Raw genomic sequence first — 20,635 nt, 5'->3', positions numbered from 1 at the left:
ATTGAGTGCAGCACTTTCACAGCATCATCTTTTAGCAGTGGGTGCCCAGTATGCTACTGGAGATCAGTGGAGAAATAACTCCAGAAAGAATGAAGGGATGGAGCCAAAGCAACAACAACACCTAGTTGTGCATGGGGCTGGTGATGGAAGCAAGGTCCGATGCTGTAAAGAGCAATATTGCATAGGAACCTGGAATGTTACGTCCATGAATCAAGGCAAATTGGAAGTGGTCAAACAGGAGATGGCAAGAGTGAACATTGACATTCTAGGAATCAGTGAACTAAGATGGACTGGAATGGGTGAGTTTAACTCAAATGATCACTATATCTACTACTGTGGGCAGGAATCCCTTAGAAGAAATGGAGTAGCCATCAAAGTGAACAAGACAGTCCCAAATGCAGTACTTGGATGCAGTCTCAAAAATGACAGAATGATCTCTGTTTGTTTCCAAGGGAAACCATTCAGTATCACGGTAATCCAAGCCTATGCCCCAACCATTAATGCTGACGAAGCTGAAGTTGAACAGTTCTATGAAGACCTATAAGACCTTCTAAAACTAACACCCAGAAAAGATGTCCTTTTCATTATAGGGGACTGGAATGCCAAAGTAGCAAGTCAAGAAACACCTGGAGTAACAGACAGATTTGGTCTTGGAGTACAGAATGAAGCAGGGCAAAGGCTAACAAAGTTCTGCCAAGAGAATGCACTGGTCATAGCAAACACCCTCTTCCAGCAACACAAGAGAAGATTCCACACATGGACATCACCAGATGGTCAACACTAAAATCAGATTGATTATATCCTTTGTAGCCAAAGGTGTAGAAGTTCTATACAGTCAGCAAAAACAAGACTGGGAGCTGACTGTGGCTCAGATCATGAACTCCTTATTGCCAAATTCAGACTTAAATTGAGGAAAGTGGAAAAAACCACTATACCATTCAGGTATGACCTAAATCAAATCCATTATGACTATACAGTGGAAGTGAGAAATAGGTTTAAAGGACTAGATCTGATAGAGTGCCTGATGAACTAAGGACAGAGGTTCGTGACATTGTATAGGAGGCAGGAAGCAAGACCATCCTGAAAGAAAAAAAAAGAAATGCACAAAAGAAGATTTTCTTCCAAGGAGCAAACATTTTTTAATTTCATGGCTGCAGTCACCATCTGCAGTGATTTTGGAGCCCAAAAAATAGTTTGTCACTGTTTCCATTGTTTCCCCATCTACGTGCCATGAAGTGATGGGACTGGATGCTATGATCTTTGTTTTCTGATGTTGAGTTTTAAGCCAACTTTTTCACTCTCCTCTTTTACTTTCATCAAGAGGCTCTTCAGTTCCTCTTCGCTTTTTGCCATAAGAGTGGTGTCATCTGCACATCTGAGGTTATTGATATTTCTCCCGTTAATCTTGATTCCAGCTTGTGCTTCATCCAGCCCGGCTATTTACATGATGTCCTCTGCATATAAATTAAATAAGCAAGGTAACAATATATAGCCTTGGCGTACTCCTTTTCCTCTTTGGAACCAGTCTGTTGTTCCATGTCCAGTTCTAGCTGTTGCTTCTTGACCTGCATACAGATTTCTCAGGAGGCAGGTAAGGTCTGGTATCTCTACAACAAATTAGTCAACATATAAAAAAGCAGCAGACTCACAGATATAGAGAACAAACTAGTGGTTGCCAGTGGGGAGAGGGAAGTGGGAAGGGGCAAGAGAGGGGTAGGAGAATAAGTGGTACAAACTATTATGTGTAAAATAAGCATCAAGAACATATTGTACAACACAGGGAATGTAGCCAATATTTTATAACTACAAATGGAGTATAACCTTTAAAATTTGTGAATCACCATGTTGTATACTTGAAACATATAAAAAATTAACTCTACCTCAATAAAAAAAATTGAAAAGCAGAAACAAAGTGTCATTCCTCTCCTGTCTAATTGGTAGCACTTGATTTCTCCCTCTTTGGGCACTGTACTTGATTAATTGTATGAAACCCTGCATCATGATTTCTTTCTGGCTACCTAGGCTGTGATTGTAATATCCCAGAGGATGGCTTCATGTAATTCATTGCTGGGTTCCCCATCCAAATATTTCTGCTGAAATTAATATCAATTCAAAAAGCTATCAAGCCAGTATTTTCCAGTTATATGAAGTATGGTTGTTAGTATTATGATTTGTCTATTAGCAATAACCTAATGAGTTCTGGGTAGAAACCAGAAATAGATGTGATCTCAGAAATGAACAGATGTGCTGTCTAAAAGTAGCACTTCTTGGAAACTGAAAGTACTATAAAACGCATGGCATCACTAGTCTACATGTGTTGTCTTTGAGGAGGGAAAATCCAGCGGTAAATGCTGCTATAGAGATAGATGTGTAAAATCAAGGACACTTGAATACCCACAGTCTAAATTTATAGGGGTGAGGTTTCTTGGTTTACAGTGGAAATACTCATTCTTTACTTTATGATAAATATATGCCCTTCTTGAAGCATTTTTTTATTTTTTGCCTTGTCTGTTCTGATGAAGGAATTCAGAGGGACACTCAGTTCTGTAAAGCCAATAATGAGAACTCTATAAGCCATGTAAACCAAGGGATGACTGTGACTACTTCAGAATGTAGAATTCTTAACCTCATGGTCATCTGCAGGCATGGTGCTCAAGCAAGGGAAAAGTGCAGAGGCTTAAGAAATGCCACACCGTCAGAACATGGACAAATCCCTCACTTCTCCCAGATGTTATATTCTCCCAGCTCAAGTATCCTTCAAATACAGAGGTGTGGAAGGCACCTTGCGTGAGCAGTGTGGCTGTTCTCACAGCCAGTTCTTGGAGCTCCTTTGGATAGATGACGAATTTGAGTCATTGCATCCTTTTTATAGTTGGGCTTCCCTGGTGACTCAGACAGTGAAGAATATGCCTGCAGTGCGGGAGTCTTGGGTTCAGTTCCTGGATTGAGAAGATTCCCTGGAGAAGGAAATGGCAACCCACGCCAGTATTCTTGCCTGGAGAATTCCATGAACAGAGGAACCTGGCAGGCAATGGATCGCAAAGTCCAATGGATCGCAAAGAGTTGGACACAACTGAGCAACTAACACTTTCACTTTCATCCTCTTTATAAACCTGTTAATTAAAGATAGTTGCTAGAAAATAAAGCTCTGTATCTGAATATACACACATACATGTTGCAGAGTGTATATGTATATATAATTTTCTGAAGAGTTTGGTGTCTTTAATGAGTGTTATTCAGGTGAATACTCATTTAAAATAAAGGACAATATGAAACAATCCCTCCTCAGTTTATAAGCACATTCAGCTCATTCATACAGTGTTTGTGCTGAGTTAGAACATCTGTTCCCATGTGGAGTGTGAGACATCTGGTCATCTTGTATGTTTTTATGTTAAACCCATAATATATCAGAATCTGGTATTGGACGTAGCCTACTCTAAACAGCATAGGTAAGCATTCTTCTTGGGTGCAGTTTGGGAGTCCAGGAGCTCACCTCTGATCCACTGTCACGGGGACATTAGTGGAAACACTCCCTACCCTCCTACGGTTGCTGCTGACTCATAATCCAGATCTAGATATTGAAGGTATTTAGGATATAGGGTCAGTAGAACCCAGTGACAGAATTAATGCTGGATTTCAGATGTGAAAGAAAGAAGAGGTTTGTATATAGCCTCTGGTTTTGGTTTGACTGAAATAGTGGCTAGATGCTAGTAGAGAATGGGGAAGAGATTTGGAGTAGAAAGATAATGAGTTAATTTTAGACACATTGAACTCTTGGTTTGCATATGGGGCATCTGGATGGACAGATTCAGAAGACACTGGATCCATCCGTGGACATCTCAGAAAAATGAAATAGGCCAGAGACTCTGATGGAGGAGGCTTCCCTGATGGCTCAGTGGTAAAGAATCTGCCTGCAGTGCAGGGTCAGGATTGATCCCTGGGTCAGGAAGATCCCCTTGAGAAGCAAATGGCAATTCATTCCAGTATTCTTGCCTGGAAAATCCATGGACAGAGGAACCTGGTGAGTTACAGTCCATGGGGTCGCAAAGAGTCAGGCACAACTGAACTGAGCACCAGACCGCAGCACGACCGATGGAGGAACAGAAACTGGAGGCTGGAGTTAAGAACAGGAGATGTTTCTTGCATTGCTCCTGGTTCCTGAGTGCTTAGTTTGGGAGACTCAATTTACAATTAAAGGGGGCTGTGCACAGGACACTTAGTGAAATGTTCTTTGTATACAGAGGGGTCAATTGACTATATAATGGGGAGGGGTAGGTGGAGGTGAGTCCTAGAGCACCCGAAGGTTAGATTAGCCATAGTGGATCACGGCCCAATGGCTCGTTTGGTATTTTTATTCATGCTATAGCTGTTTTATAAATTTGTGTTTACATTTGTGATTTCAGTATATTTCACAGCAGAAGAAAATGTTTTATGGAAAATATAGTGACCTGTTACATTTCAGGAAACAAACTTGCAATTTTATTTGTATATTAAGTAAAAGATGAAATTTGGGATTTTAGAAACGAAGAATGAGGTCTGCTTCTGGTAGTGCTGAGAATTCTGCACAAAATCATTAGGCTGAGTCTTTCTTGCTGGCGTTTTGGGATAATAGAGCACAGTAGGTTTTTTGGGGGGATGGGGAGGTTGGTGTGTATTTGGCATGGAGCAGTCAGCTGGGAGCCCACCTAATAAAGAGGATTCTTTTGCATTGGGTGTTGAGGAGTTCTGGGGAGGATGACTGGCCCTGAAATACCTGTTATGAATCAAGCTCTGTGTTAAGCTTTGTTAGCTCAGTTAATTGCTAGACCACTTTTCTAAAATGAGCATTTTTAGTTTCATTTCTCCACAAGAAGTTATTGAGGCTCAAAGGTAAGACACAGGGAAAGAAGCCAACTCAGTGGTCTGAGGCATCCTGCTCCATCACCCTCTGCATAGTAGCCTTTGCTGGAAATTTATTTGGCCAAGGATCTCTTACATTTTCCTGGTTCTCTTCGGTTTAGGTTAAATTCTAGATTTCTTCTGATTCTACATAGGTTTTTTTTTGTCCTTTGAGTGAAAATCAGTATAATCATTTTGCATTTCAGACTTACTGTACTCCTGAAAAATAGCTATGGTAACTTTTCATACATGAAAAGCAATTTTCAAAATAATTTATATCCTTTGCCAGTTTTTCATGAGGCTATAGAGGACTGGGGAACTTGTTAACTATTTTCAGCAGCCCATCCAGATTTCATCCAGAGGTGACTGGTTCATCTTCTAAATATACTTGGCATTTAAGTGGATGAGTAAAAATTATAGACTATGAGCCTTTTGGTGGATGCAGTAGCTATATAAAGACCAGAAAATCTCAGCGCCCTTCCTCTGCATTCACACACCAGTTTCCTCCCAACTCCAGACTTAGTAGATATTCCTTAAATATATACTTCTTTTGCATTATTGTACACATCTTGGCTCCTTGCGTGTGCCCTCTGTGATGCTAATCACTTCAGAGTGTGTGTCAGGCTGACTTTCCAGATGGGTAAGTGTGCTTAAGACAGTGAAAAGGCAGACTTGAAACTTGGGCATGTTTGAGTTTAAAGTGCCTTCTCTTAGTCACTTTCATTATAGTCGATTTGATTTTATGAATATCCCACCAGAATGTGAGCTACTGTAAGGTACAAATGATGCCCTCCTCATCTCTGGGTCCACAGTACCTAGCAGAGTTCTCGGCCTGAGGCAGATACTGAGTGCCTGAGGCAGATACTGAGGGAGGAGGAAAGGGGATCAGAAGGAGGTGTCCTGCTTTATTTTCACAGATCACCGTGTTACCAAACTCGGGTTCAGATGCTCGCTGCTCAAAAGCCAATAATTGAAAGGCAAGTGTTGGTATAAAGGAAAGTTGCTTTCATCAGAGGAGCCACTAATCTGGGGAGAAAGTGGACTCGTGTTCTGAGACCAAGTCCAAAGATTCCACTCAGCCATGACAATTTTTAAAGAGAAAGAAGGGAATCAATCTCAGTTACTCTTCATGGTAGGAGGTCAGGTTCTTCATCATTTTTCTGTTGTGTGCAGACCTGCTGACTTCTCCTGATCTTCCTTCAGAAGCTTGTCTTGCCCACATGGTCTGCCTACAGATTTGCTGAGAGGGAAGCTGGGAATAGACAGTCCATCATTCTTTAACGACATAGTTCTTCATTCTTACTCTTTTTAATTGAGGAAAGTAATCAACAGGTTAGGCAAGGCATTTTATACATTCAGTAGTTAGATTAAATGTCACCAAGTGATCTCATGTTTCTAATTAAGGCCCGAGGAAATCAGAAATGGGCAAACAGGAAAGGGGCAAAAGAGCTGCTTAGACTTGTCAGACATTATTCCATTTCTCTGGGGTTAGGGGCAAAGGTCTGTCTTCTGTAACTTTTTCGTGCTGACATAGGGTGGTGTATTCTGAGTGGAAGATACTGAGAAATGTGTCTGTAGCATCTCTTTGCTGACAGTTTTAGTTGCCTGCTTATATGTATGGGCTACAATTATTTTTGATGCCCACAAAGGTATAGAGAGATGCTTCTCTTGTAGCTCAGTCAGTAAAGAATCTGCCTGCCATGCAGGAGACCTGGGTTCAATTCCTGGATCGGGAAGATGCCCTGGAGAAGGAAATAGCAACCCATTCCAGTATTCTTGCCTGGAAAATCCCATGGACAGAGGAGCCTGATGGGCTACAGTCCATAGGGTCACAGGATTCGGACATGACTTAGCATCTAAACCACCACCAAGATCTGATTATTATGAGTGCTAACGTTAATACCATTCTTTGAAGCGCTAGCCATAGACTTGGTATTGCTCAAGATGTAGCAGCTTATATCATGGCTACAGTCTAGTCATCATGCAGTTAGCTTTTTCCCTCTGGTGGCAATTATAGTATCTGTTCAGTGAGCCAGGAATGTGCATCAGACACTGAAAGATCCTGTGGCTCTATTGTCCTGATCATGAACAGGTTGAGCCTGCTCTTCTGTTACTCAGGGAGGCCTGGGAGATATCAGTTTTTCCACAAGCCAAAGGCAAGGGGCATGGGGGGGGCCTTTGTATTATGTTGATGGGGATGAGGGTGAATGGGGTGGGCTGCAGGGTTTTGCTGGATTGTAACCACATGGATTCAACAAATGGAAACCTAGGTACCAGCAAAATCTGTTGTGGGAGGGGAGATGGATGCAGCATTGGATACTCATTTTTTGACCATTGAAAGGAATGGATTAAGATTTTCTAAATAAATTTTGTTTTAAAAAGTGCCAAGATTTCCCCAGCCTAATTTCAGTTGCAGAAATGCCTGCAAAGGAAGCCTCCACCACTGAGGGCTTATGTAAGCTTCTTGAAACAATTTCCTGTCTTTCCTGACCTAAGAACAACTTACCTGTGAGGTTTTGGTCTCATAAACTTGCTGAACCAGATGCAAATGCAGGTGTCCTGTGGCTTTCACAGCTGCAGTTAAATATTTAAATTTGGCTTCGAGATTGCCTTTCTTTCTCAGGGTTAGTAAATTTTTTCATTTCCTGTGCTCAGGAAATCTAGTCAGTTACCTAATTGCAGAATAATGAGCAGTATTTCCACTTTCAAATATGTATTCTTTTCATCTTAATGTGATAAATACCAAGAAATTTCCACAAGCAGGAAGAAATGTTTTTGTTTATCTCTTATTACAATTTATTTGAGCTGCTTGAGTTATACACTCAAGGGTTTTATTTTCTTGTTATTTGTTGTTCCTGCTGCTGTTTGTATATTCTCAGGGGATTTTAGAAGGACAGTCCCCTATGCACAGATTCTTGGTCCTTGAATGCCTCATATTTAAGAATGCTTGTTCCCAGCCTCCTCAGACTGTATGCCTGCCCCTTTGCCCCTCCCAGCTCCATCCTCTGCTGCCTCAGCACACTGACTCCCAACCATGGGATCATGGGCTGGGCTCATGTCTTACTCAGAAATTGTGGCTTCTGACTTTTGTATGAAATGGAATTTTGTAATATGGGGTAAAACCTACCAACTCTCGTGTCATGTTTTTTCAATGAGAAAATATGACACAAATTCTAAACAAATGACTTACTCGTTTATGGAGCCCTACCTAGTAGTATTTTGCTGTAAAGAATCCACCTGCAAGGCAGGAGACCCCGATTCGATTCTTGGGTTGGGAGGAGCCGCTGGAGAAGGGATAGGCTACCCACTCCAGTATTCTTGAGCTTCCGTTGTGGCTCAGTTGGTAAAGAATCCTCCTGCAATGCAGGAGACCTGGGTTCAATCCCTGGGTTGGGAAGATCCCCTGGATTAGAGAACGGCTACCTACTCCAATGTTCTGGCCTGGAGAATTCCATGGACTGTATAGGCCATCGGCTCACAAAGAGTCGAACAGGACTGAGCGGCTTTCACTTTCACTTTGTGAAGGCAGTATAAAGCCTGCAGGGATAGGCCTAGCCTTGGACTTCAGTGTTTCTTGCTGTTTGATTTAATACACATATGTAAAAAAAGGAGAGAAAGGAGAGGGCCCTGACTTCTTTAAGTTATCAAAGGACTTTATGATCCCTAAGAGAAGCCCTGAGGCATGAATTGCCCTTTAATTGAATGCTTTTGTTAGTAAGATTCTTTGTAAGAAGGAGTCTTTGTTTTGAATATAATTCCTCAATATTTTTTCATGCTTATTCCAAGTTCATCATGAGCTTTTTATAACAAAGGGAGAGAAGGGCAGAGGGTGGAGGGAGAGAGAGATTCTAGACATTTTATCTTACCTAATGATTTAAAAAATTTTTTTATTTGGAAAATTGCTTTACAATTTTGTTTTGGTTTTTGCCACACAACAATATGAATCAGTCATGTATATAAATCCCTTCCCTTCTGAACCTCCCTCTCCTCCCACCATCCCACCCCTCTAGGTCACCACAGAGCACAAGACTGGGCTACATGTGTTTTAGCAACTTCCCACTAACTGTCTATTTTATACATGTCTACTATACTGTATATGTCAATACATATTTATACTATATATGTCAATGCTACACTCTCAAATCATCCCACCCTCACCTTCCCCCGCTGTGCTCACAAGTCTGTCCTCTACTAGATTCATCAGTACCATTTTTCTAGATTCTATATATATGTGTTAATATGTGATACTTGTGTTTCTCTTTCTGATTTACTTCATTCTGTATAAGAGGCTCTAGGTTCATCTACTTCCCTACAACTGACTCAAATTTGTTCCTTTTTATGGCTAAGTAATATTTTATTCTAAAAATGTACCAAAACTTCCTTATCCATTCATCTGTTGATGGACGTCTAGGTTGCTTTCATGTCCTGGGTAATGTAAATAATGCTGCAGTGAATATTGGGGTACATGTATCTTTTTCAGTTATCATTTCCTCAGGGTATATGCTCAGTAGTGGGATTGCTGGGTCGTATCTTAGATTTATTCCTAGTTTTTAAAGGAATCTCTATACTGTTTTCTGTATGGCTGTATCAGTATACATTCCCACCAACAGTGCAGAAGGGTTCCCCATTCTCCACACCCTCTCTAGCACTTACGGTTTGTAGAATTTTGGTGAAGGCCATTCTGATTGGTATGAAGAGATATCTTATTACAGTTTCGCATTTGCATTTCTCTAATGACAAGTGATGTTGAGCATCTTTTCATGTTTATTGGCCATCTTTATGTCTCCTTTGGAGAAATGTTTGTTTAGGTCTTCTGCACATTTTTTGATTGGGTTGTTTGTTTTTCTGATACTGAGCTGTATGAGTTGCTTATATATTTTGAAGATTAACCCTTTTTCAGTTGCACGATTTTCTCCCATTCTGAGGGTTTTCTCTTCATCTTGTTTATTGTTTCCTTTCCTGTGCAGAAGCTTTTACGTTTTATTAGGTCCTAGTTGTTTATTTTTGTTTTTATATCCATTAACGTAGGAGGTGGTTCAGGGAGCATCTCACTGCTATTTATTCACCCAGTGATTTTAATGAGCTGTTGTGTTTGTATGCTCAGTCACTCGGTTGTGTCCAGCTCTTTGTGGCCCCATGGACTGTAGCCTGTCAGGATCGTCTGTCCTGGGAATTCTCCAGGAAGAATACTGGAGTGAGTTGCCATTCCCTATGCTAGGGTATCTTCCCGACCCAGGGATCGAACCTGAGTCTCTTGTGTCTCCTGCAGTGGCAAGCGGATTCTTTACCACTAGTGCCAGCTGGGAAATCCGGATAAGCTATCATAGTTTGAACAACTCAAACTGAAAAACTCACGTTTATGCATCATACCCTAGAGAGCCCCAGTTCTCAGTGGCCTGGAGAAATCTGGATGAAGATACACTTGCATTTTCCCTGTCCCCTGTCACTGCCTGTCCTTCCTCCACTAAATCCTGTCTCCTAGGAAACCGATGCTTTTAATCAGGGCCTCCCAAGTTCCCAGTGCCAGCCTCATTCAGTGGTTGGACTTGGACCTAAACAGAAAGCTGAGTGCTCTCAGGGTGGACTGTACCTGAGTCCTCCTCCAGTGCTGAGGTCAAAGACCAAAAGCTTACTTCCCTACCTCTACCTTATGTTCCCTGAGGAGTCCATGATTCCTGCTTTTCCCCTCTAGCCCATTGCCATCTAGATCTCTGTGGATTCCTGGAGCTTTTACAGTCTCAAGCTCTCTTCTTTTTCTGAGAACAGACTCAAATCCAGTGCTGGCAGACTTGCCAGTCCACATAGATTGCATCTCCTCATGGCTATGTTCTTTGATCTAGGACAGATCACTCCAAACCCGGAAACCAGCAATTTGCCTGGGACCCCTTGGAGGAAACAGAGCTTCACAAGGCGTCTGTCTACAGAGAGCTGTGCTAAGTGTCTGCAGGATGAGGGGCTTTAGTGGTACCATAGTTCTTATTCTTCCCCTTTAAAAAAAAATTCCTGGAGAAGGAAATGGCTTCCCACTCCAGTGTTCTGGCCTGCAGAATTCCACAGACTGTAAAGTCCATGGGGTCACAAAGATTCTGACACGACTGAGCGACTTTCACTCACCTGAAGAAAGCTACTGTACATGGCTGCACCCTCCCTTCTTGGGGACGTCTGTGCAGACCTCACCCACTGGGCTGGTTTGTCTGTGTTGCGTGGAACCCCACCAGAGCTGAGAGGCTGAGCGCCATCCTAGCGGGAGACAGCCTCAACTTCAAATCCAAGTTCCCCCAGTTGCTTGTGTAAGTGGGGGTGGGGAAGCAAAGTATATGAACTCTCCAAATGTTTCCTTCTTCCTAAGGTAATGAGAACAACAGCAATCCCTGCCTTGTATTTAAATAAGATGATCTCGCACAAGGCCTGGCCCTTGTTGTCATCAAAACATGTTAGCTGCTGCTGGCAGTGTGAACGGTGTTCCCTAACACCCCTCCCAGGAGTCAGCGCCGTGGCCCCACAACCACCCAAGAGAGCAGAGGGGGCTTGTGCCCGTGCAATCACCTCTCCTTTATCCGCCTTTATTCCCTCATCTGCCTCTTCTTTCTCTGCAGGATAATGAGGTGAGATGCTGAGTAGTGTCCCACTGAAGTCCCAGCGCCCTTGTTTTCCAAGGCACAGCCCATGCAGCAGATTTGCATTTAAGTGCTGCTACTTTTTATCCCTGTGTTTCCTAAGCTCTCCTGTACCTCAGTCCCGTCAAGTCACTCAGCAAACACCCAAGACCAGAACTGAGCGGTGCTGCTAACGCTGTGGAGAGCAGCAGAACTCAAAATTAGACCCTGCTCTGAGCTTGCAGGCTGAGTGACAGCTGGGCTCCCAGGGCCAGCTGACACATGGCTGCGCCTCCACCCGCATGGCAGCCCACGTGAGCACCAGCTGGAAGGGAGATGGCAGAGCGGTGCTAGACTTCACGACTCGGGCGTGGGATGAGGGCTTAGAAACCAGGGGAGAAACAGATGAACCTCTTCTATTTCAAAAGAAGGCAATTCAGAGACTTATATTTAAATTGAAAATCCTTTAGCTGCTCCTGCTAATTTACCTCAATCTTGTTATGCCACCAAAACTTTGCATGCTTCACTTAAAATGCATCACCTACATTTACTGATGTTATGGTAGTGCTGGGACATGATTGGGAACTTCACAGGCCCGTCCACATCCTGAGGGTCTGCATCAAACCTACTACTTGTGGCTTGCTAACCAAGATCCCTTTTCTCTGTCCGCCCTCATCATCCCCCAACAGGATCTCCCACTCACTGAGGGCTTTGCTCATCATCCCTGTTACCCACTGAACTCACCATTGCAAAGCTGATCTTCCTCACCCACAGCTTGAATTTAAAACATAGGTTTTATTATTATTCAGGTATGGCAAGGCCAACAGATAAGGAGACAGCTCTCATTGAAAAGAGAGTTTGTCACCAGCAGACACCAGGAGGAGGGTGCATGTTAAAGCACGAGAAATCAAAAAGTAAAAGACGTGGTTGATACACGTGGTTATGTCACTTGCTGCTTAGAAACCATCAGTGTTCATTGGCCTTGGAGCCAGTGTGCGAGTTTCCCACTTTCTGGTCACGGCTGCAGTCCAGCCTTGCCCAGCACTCTGTACTTTCCCCCTCTTGCACCCAATGTTCCAGCAAAACGGCACTCCTTGGGGTTTCTCATCAGTTCAGTAAAAGCAACAGTGCTTGTGTGACTTTTCATTCCCCTGCCTTGTGTCTAGCTGACCAAGGCTTCAGTACCACCTGCTTTCTGAGGATGTTTAATTGGTGGTGGGACTTTGTGTGTGTGTGTGTATGGGGGCTTCACACAGTTAATTCTAGGCACAGACCTTTGCCATGGAAGTGAGCAGGAAAAAAATGCCTGCTTCTTCGCATCCACTCAAATGCTAACTTTCTTTCTAGTTGCAATAAAGCTTCAATAAAGGGCTTTCCTGGTGGCTCAGACAGTAAAGACTCTGCCTTCAATGCAGGAGACCTGGGTTCGCTCCCTGGGTTGGGAACATCCCCTGGAGAAAGAAATGGCAACCAACTCCAATATTCTTGCCTAGAGAAGTCCACGGACAGAGGAGTCTGGTGGGGTACAGTCCGTGGGGCCGCAAAGAGTCGGTCATGACTGAGCGAGTATGAATAGAATAAAAAAATATAACAAAAAGGGCTCCTCAGGCCTTTTGCAATTTTTGCTTCCCCCTCTCTGATTTTTTATGGGCCCACTGGCTTAAACTTTCTTTTGTTTGTAGTTGTGAAGTATGTATTAGTTCTGTCTGTGACGGCACCTGGAGAGGAGTGCGGGTGTGCTTTGTCATTCTGGAGGCTCCTCTGCTCCAGCACTCTTGTGGCCAGCAACAGTCAGTGACACGGGCAGCTCTGAGAACTGCCCTGTGAGGTGGCGAGAAGAACTGGATGGGATGTCAGGAGACCCATGTATGGGAAAGATCCTTCAACTGGCTTGCCGTCTGCCCCTCACTGCCTGCACAGCGGATGTGCTCTGCCGGTGTGGAGCCCACGTGCTCCTGCCTGTAACAACAGTAATTTCTTCCTCCCTGGCTGGAGAGTTTACTGACTCCTTTGGATTTTCAGGTTGGATCCTTCCACAATGCAGTTCAGGATGTCCCATGACCATGAGTGGGTTTTTAGACTTGATCACTCTGAACTTGAATAGTGATTGCCGAAAAGAATAGAAATTTAAACACAGGATTTCCATGCTCAGCCTCTGATTTGTCTCCCCCACCCCACTTTCTTATTTCACTAACTACTTTGCAAAACAAAAACATGGGGTCACCTGCCTATTTTGCTGCTTATTTTGTGGGGGTTGCACCTAGTCTAGTGCCTCCTCCCACATCCGGCTTTAGTCCTATTTTCTCTAAGTATCTTCCTCTAGAGGTGATGACAGGGCCCGATTAGCATGTAGTAATGGCCTTGGCAATCTAGAAGGAAAGGGAAATATGACACGTGACGCAGAGAGACCTCCTGCAGGTCATCCTGTCCCCAGCTGGTGATTTTTTCTAGAGGATTCCATCTACAGCCCTGCAGAGGGTGGAAGGAAGGAGAGGAAGAGTCTAAACTGCTGAGAGTTTGTAGCCAGGACTGGCGTATTGTTGGCTGCTCAGGCATAGGTATGCCTGGTGGGAGGAGGAGGACCTAGGCTAATGCCTGGGTTCCCTGCCAGCACTCTAATTTTATGATGACTTTTTTTTTGGCTTTTATTTAGGGTGTCTCTTAAATGCCAATTTGTCTAGTCTGCTTCTTACCTAAATAAAACAGACTGCTTGTAGACATGATGTACACCTGTTAAAACCAGTGTTTGCATTTACAAGAAAGCAACCACTGCTTCCTAACCCTGTCCGAAAATAACCCATTTCTCATGGATTCCAACCTGAATTGGGCCAGTTGTGGAGGAAACTTGCCTGTGGTTGAACACAAACTCCATTTTTCTTTTCTTTTTTCCCCCCAGGATTACACCTTGACCATGTATTTTCAACAATACTGGAGAGATAAAAGGCTCGCCTATTCTGGGATCCCTCTCAACCTCACGCTGGACAATCGAGTGGCTGACCAGCTCTGGGTGCCTGACACATATTTCTTAAATGACAAAAAGTCATTTGTGCACGGAGTGACGGTGAAGAACCGCATGATCCGCCTCCACCCTGACGGGACGGTGCTGTACGGGCTCAGGTCTGTCTGCCCTGTGGGCTGGGTTCATGGTTGCATGGCACGTTGGCCTTGAGTTTTACTGGAGTTGATTATATTAAGTGAGGCCATGTCCTCCGATTAATTAAGAGACATCCATGAAACATTCTGAACTCTGAAGAAGAAGAATCTTATAAATCTAAGATTCGGAGCATTACTGTTACTATAAAGCAAGTCTGTTTTTCAAGCAAGTGAAATTGAGATTGATTGAGAGTTGGATTGAGTTGATGTAATTGGGCTATAAGAACAGATTCCCTCAGGACGGATTTCCCATATCATAACCACAAAGGCCTATAATTAATATCACCTTCCTACTTTAGAGGCTTTCAGTAAAGTTTCCTAAAGCCATTTGCAGAGTTGAAAAAAGGTCTACGTGTGCTGACATACGGTATGGTCTCCACAGAGCTTTATGAGGTGGCGCCACCAATATTTATGGGGATGAGTAAATATGAGGCTTCCTGGTGAGAATAACCTCTCGCCAGGTCTCATAATGAAGTCTCGTGAATTCAGAAACCAGACCGCTTGCTGTCTGGAACCCTGAGGATCCCTGGGCTTCCCGGGTTATCCTGGAAGCCACCAAGCCTTCCCGTGATGTTCCACCACTGCTGGTTCTTAGTGGTTTTGACTTCCACGGCATGGTGACCTTAGCAGTCTGTGTCTCGTGTTGACTTAGCACTGGTTTTTGTTTTGTTTTAGAGTGAGTGTGTCTGCCTCACAGTCAGGAATGGGGCACAGGTGGTTATCTTGGAGCAAAGGTTTATCTCCAAATGTTGTGACTCTTCTTTTAGCATTTAATTTACTTACAGCTGCGTAGGTCTGTGTTGTGGCACACAAACTTAGTAATTGCAGCTTGTGGGCTCTAGAGCATGAGCTCCGTAGTTGTGGGGCATGGGCCTAGTTGCTCAGCAGCAAGTGGGAGCTTAGTTCCCAGGCCAGGGGTCGAACCTGGGCCCCCTGCATTGGCAGGCAGATTCTTACCCCCTGGACCACCAGGGAAGTCCCTGTTGTGAATCTTTGACTAAGACTCCAACAGGGCTAAAGAGTAATCATAATAATGTGTATTTAAATCCATACCACTGTGAACTTCAGTGCTTCGGGAAGAGTAAAGGGAATTATTTAACACTGCCTTAATTGGAAAACGTTAAGTAACTTCCTCAAAACACCAGTATATAGAATGAGATTTGGAATTTTAGCAAATATCAGACTTAACTGTAAGAGAAAAAAGTGGCACAGGTCAACTAAGCCATGGTGTTACTCTAAAAAGAATCTAGATAATGTTTCCTTGGGATATTTTCAGCATTTTGTGTTTTTGCCTAAAAGTGAGAGATGTGGTTGAAAAGTTTTGAAATTCTGACAAGTAAAAAAATCGGTTGTTCAAAAGATTATCCAGAGGCCATGTAAGCATAAAATAGGGAGTCATGTCCTTCATTTACCTGCCCTCCCTCCCCAAAAATGTAGGTAGAAATGGATGTGTGCGTGAACGTGTGTGTGTGTGTGAGAGAGAGAGAGAGTGTGTGTGTGTGTACATGTGTGTAGTGGGGGCAAAGCATAGGAAGCAGATATCAGTGAAAATTGGCTCGGCCTTCTTGGCTTCTTGCTGCTTGGGTTCTCTCCATTTTTATTTTTATGTTGTTTATTTTCTCACCAGGGTTAGAGTACATTTAGTGTATCTAAGAAGAAAGGTTTCACTCTGTTAGGACAGTATCTGAGTCCACTCAGATCGCTTTAACAAACACCCACAGCAGACACTTATTTCTCACTCTCTGGAGGCTGGGAGTTCAAGATCAAGGTGCCAGCAGCTAGTGTCCAGGGAAGGCCTGCATCTTCATTCATGCCAGGAGTCTTCTCACTGTATCTCCACCTGATGGAAGCGCTGTGGGGTCTCCTTTATTAGAGCACCAATCCCATTCATGGGGCTTCACCCTCATGAACTAAGCCTTCATGTCCTGATACCACTTTGGGGTTCAAGTATGAATTTGAAGGAACATAAACATTTGGACCATAGCAGACAAGATGATACAATATGAATTAAAGAACTGTAATTAATTTCCAAACTCCATTTGAAAGTGTTGGAATTCAACCATAAAACAGGCAAGAATAAGAAAAACCAAGAGATTAAAATTATGTAACAGCTAATACTGACTGTAAATTATAATATAGAATTTAAATAATAATTAATAATAAGCTATGGGATACTTTTAATAATAAACTTTTTACAATTATCTAGAAAAACTCTCTGGTGAAATTTACTCCAGCTGAGCTATTTAAAATCCTAAAAGTTGATGCTGTTAAAGTGCTGCACTCAATATGTCAGAAAATTTGGAAAACAGCAGTGGCCACAGAAGAGGAAAAGGCCAGTTTTCATTCCAATCCCAAAGAAGAGCGATGCTAAAGAATGTTCAAACTACCAAACAATTGTACTCATTTCACATGCTAGTCAGGTTATGCTCAATATCCTTCAAGCTAGGCTTTACCGGTACACGAAACAAGAACTTCCAGATATACAAGCTGGGTTTAGAAAAAGCAGAGGAACCAGAGGTCAAACTCCCAACATTTGTTGGATCATAGAGAAAGCAAGGGAACTCCAGAGAAGCATCTGTTTCACTGACCACATGAAAGCCTTTGACAGTATGGATCACAACAAACTGTGGAAAACTCTTAAAGAGATGGGAATACCAGACTACCTTACCTGACCTCTGAAAAACCTGCATATGTGTCAGGAATCAACAGTTAGAACCTTACATGGAGCAACTAACTGACTGGTTCAAAATTGGGAAAGGTGTAAGACAAAGCTGTACACTGTCACCCTTTTTGTTTAATTTATATGTAGAGGCTTCCGAGGTGGCACAGGAGACGTAAGAGACGTGGGTTTGATCCCTGGGTCAGGAAGATCACCTGAGTAGGAAATGGCAACCCACTCCAGTTTTATTGCCTGGGGAATCCCATGGACAGAGAAGCCTGGCAGGCTATAGTCCATGGGGTCACAAAGAGCTGGACACGACTGAAGCAACTCAGCATGCATGCATGCAGAGTACATCATGTGAAATGCCAGGCTGGATGAAGCCAAGCTGGAATCAAGATTTCCAGGAGAAATACCAACAACCTCACATTTGCAGATGACACCACCCTTATGGCAGAAAGTGAAGAGTAACTAAAGAGGTTCTTGACGAGAGTGAAAAAGCTGGCTTGAAACTCAACATTCAGAAAACTAAGATCGTGGCACCTGGTCCCATCACTTCATGGCAAATAGATGGACAGAAAGTGGAAACTGTGACAGATTTTATTTTCTTGGGCTCCAAAATCACTGCAGATGGTGACTGCAGCCATGAAATTAAAAGACGCTTGCTCCTTGGAAGAAAAGCTATGACCAACCTAGACAGCATATTGAAAAGCAGAGACATCACTTTACCGACAAAGGTCTGTCTAGTCAAAGCTAAGGTTTTTCCAGTAGTCATGTATGGATGGATGTGAGATTTGGCCATAAAGAGTGCATTCTTGGCTGAGTGCCAAAGAATTGATGCTTTCGAACTGTGGTGCTGGAGAATACTCTTGAGAGTCCCTTGGACTGCAAGAGCAAACCAGTCAATCCCAATGGATATCAATCCTGAATATTCATTGGAACGACTTATGCTGAAGTTGAAGTTCCAATATTTTGGCAGCCTGATGTGAAGTGCCAGCTCATTGGGAAAGACTCTGATGCTGGGAAAGATTGAAGGCAAAAGGAGAAGACGGTGGCAGAGAATGAGATTGTTAGATAGCATCCATCTAACTGACTGACTCAAATGAACAGAAATTTGAGCAAACTCTGGGAGATAGTGAAGGACAGGGAAGCCTGGAGTGCTGCAGAATTTGGGGTAGCAAAGAGTTGGACAGGACTTAAGGACTAAACAATAACAACCAAAGTGAAATTTACATTCATTACACATCTCAAATAGCCTCTTAAATCAGTAAATGGATTTCCAAATCATACTGTTTTTATTCAAATGGGCTTTACAGGGGGCTCAGTGTTCAAGAATCTGCCTGCCAAGCAGGAGATATGGGTTGAATTCCTGAATCTTCCTGAGTCAGGAAGATCCCCTGGAGAAGAACACAGCAACCCACTCCAGTATTCTTGTCAGGGAAATCCCATGGACAGAGGAACCTCGTAGGCTACAGTCCACGGAATTGCAGAGTTGGACACGACTTAGCAACTGAAGAACGACAGTAGATCTCAGTATGGACTACCCTGGTGGCACAGTGGAATGAATCCGCCTGCAATGCAAGAGATGTGGGTTCTCTTCTTGGGTTGGGAACATCCCCTGGAGAAGGAAATGGCAACCCCCTTCAATATTCTTGCCTGGGAAAACCCATGGACAGAGGAGCCTAGTGGTCTTCAGTCCATGGGGTCACAAAAGAGTCAGAGATGACTTCGTGGCTCAGTAACAACAAATGTCAATACAGCCCCTAGATATTTATTTAGAGCCTCATATTTTTTAAACAATTCTTACATGTGGAGCTATACAGGCTGTCAGAAAGGAAATTAAATAACAGACCATTTTCCACATGTGTTTATCAGCTATAATGTGCCATCTAAATTCCTTTGAAACTGGCTAATCTAGAAATTTCTGCCTTCAGTTTAAAAAAGCTCACATAGCTATAGAAATTAATTTGAATTTGAAATAATTTGAATTTTTGGACAGAAGGCACATTAGTGCTTGAACATACTGATAATTTAATTAAATTCATCTAACTACATATTCAGTGTTATCCTGTGTGAAATGAAGTACCATTTATATATTCCACAAGATGTTCTCAGGCACACTATATGTATTGTGTATTTCGATAACATAGTATGAATGTCACCCTGCATCCACCCCTTGGTAGGGTTTCTTAACTTCCCTCTCTTCTCTTTTTACTGTTGTACTTTCTGGATCACGCTGGTGACATGGCGAGAAAAAGATGGCCAGTGTTTGTATCCTTTTAGCAAATAGGTCTACCAGTGCCTGGTCCTGGAGGGGGTCTGGTGCAGCTGAAAACTTGAGTGGATTAAACCCACAAGGAGGTTCGTGGAGCACTGGGCTTGTCAGTCTCCTGCTTGTAAAACACTGCTCATGAAGGCTCAGTCCAACAGAGATTACTTTCCTACTGGCTGTGTCCTAAGAAGCTAGTTGACCTATGTCCCTGGAACCTTAAGGTTGAGTTCTTCTTTCCTTTGGAGACTGGGATTGGCCTTCACCTCGAGTATCCTGCAGTTGCTCAAGCTGGTAGGTTAGTCACCATTTAGCTCCTCTGGGCTCCTTTTCCCAGATGTGTCTAGCCATCACAGCAGAAGATCATCAAGGGCTTTTGCTTTATCAAGAGCAGAAGAGGATCTCTGGCTGGGGATGAGCTCTCCATGATGTGGGTTTGTACATCATCTCAGACTTATTCTGGGAAGTCGTTAATCCATTCCTCTGATGACTCTGCAGAAGTAGTCAGTCACAAAGATGCTGGCGAGGGACCATGTTCATGTAGTGATAAAAGGTTGTTTTAAATCATGAACTCCTTTTCAATGACTCTTACAACCCCTATGTTGGCCTGATACTACCTTGAGATTACCTGCTTGGCTCAGCTGAATGAGACAGTGAATCAAACCTTTGGTACTCATCACATCACCAGATGGGGTAAGGGAATGCTCTAAATAGGGCATACATGCCATCTTAAAATAAGACTTGGGCTGTTGGAAAATTTCCTTTGAGGAGCCAAACCTTTTTAGGAACTAGGAGGATCTTGGCTGCCAAGAGGCTCACAAGGCTTGATCCTGTTCCTAAGACAATCTTTCTGTTTCCTTTGGTGCCAGGCTGAACTTCTCTTGCTGTCTGTCCCTCTCCCATCTTCCCATCTTCTTTTTCAAGTCAACCAATCACCTTATGACATTGAATATCTTACCTGCCCCACTGAGAGTACTTTGTAATGTGATCTTTTCTTCAAGCCATGAATTTTGTGTCTTTGGACCTTTTATCCTGATGCTAGGAGTTGGTAATGATTTCATAAAATTGTACTTGACTTTC

The 20,635-nt window shown here is 43.1% G+C and overlaps 1 protein-coding gene across 3 annotated transcripts in view; it reads left to right on the top strand.

Moving 5' to 3' along the window:
* The window catches only part of GABRB3 (gamma-aminobutyric acid type A receptor subunit beta3), a 285,371-nt gene that overhangs the window by 182,267 nt on the left and 82,469 nt on the right, over positions 1 to 20,635 (top strand). For all 3 annotated transcript variants that reach the window (XM_070774991.1, XM_070774992.1, XM_070774990.1), the window contains exon 4: positions 14,371 to 14,591. In XM_070774991.1, coding sequence (XP_070631092.1) covers positions 14,371 to 14,591 — 221 coding nt within the window. The remainder of the gene's footprint in view (positions 1 to 14,370; positions 14,592 to 20,635) is intronic.

The sequence above is a fragment of the Bos indicus genome, chromosome 21 (assembly GCF_029378745.1).
Source record: "Bos indicus isolate NIAB-ARS_2022 breed Sahiwal x Tharparkar chromosome 21, NIAB-ARS_B.indTharparkar_mat_pri_1.0, whole genome shotgun sequence".
Taxonomy (NCBI): Eukaryota; Metazoa; Chordata; class Mammalia; order Artiodactyla; family Bovidae; genus Bos; species Bos indicus.
The sequence above is the reverse complement of the archived record's forward strand: the minus strand, read 5'-3'. Positions and strand labels throughout refer to the sequence as shown.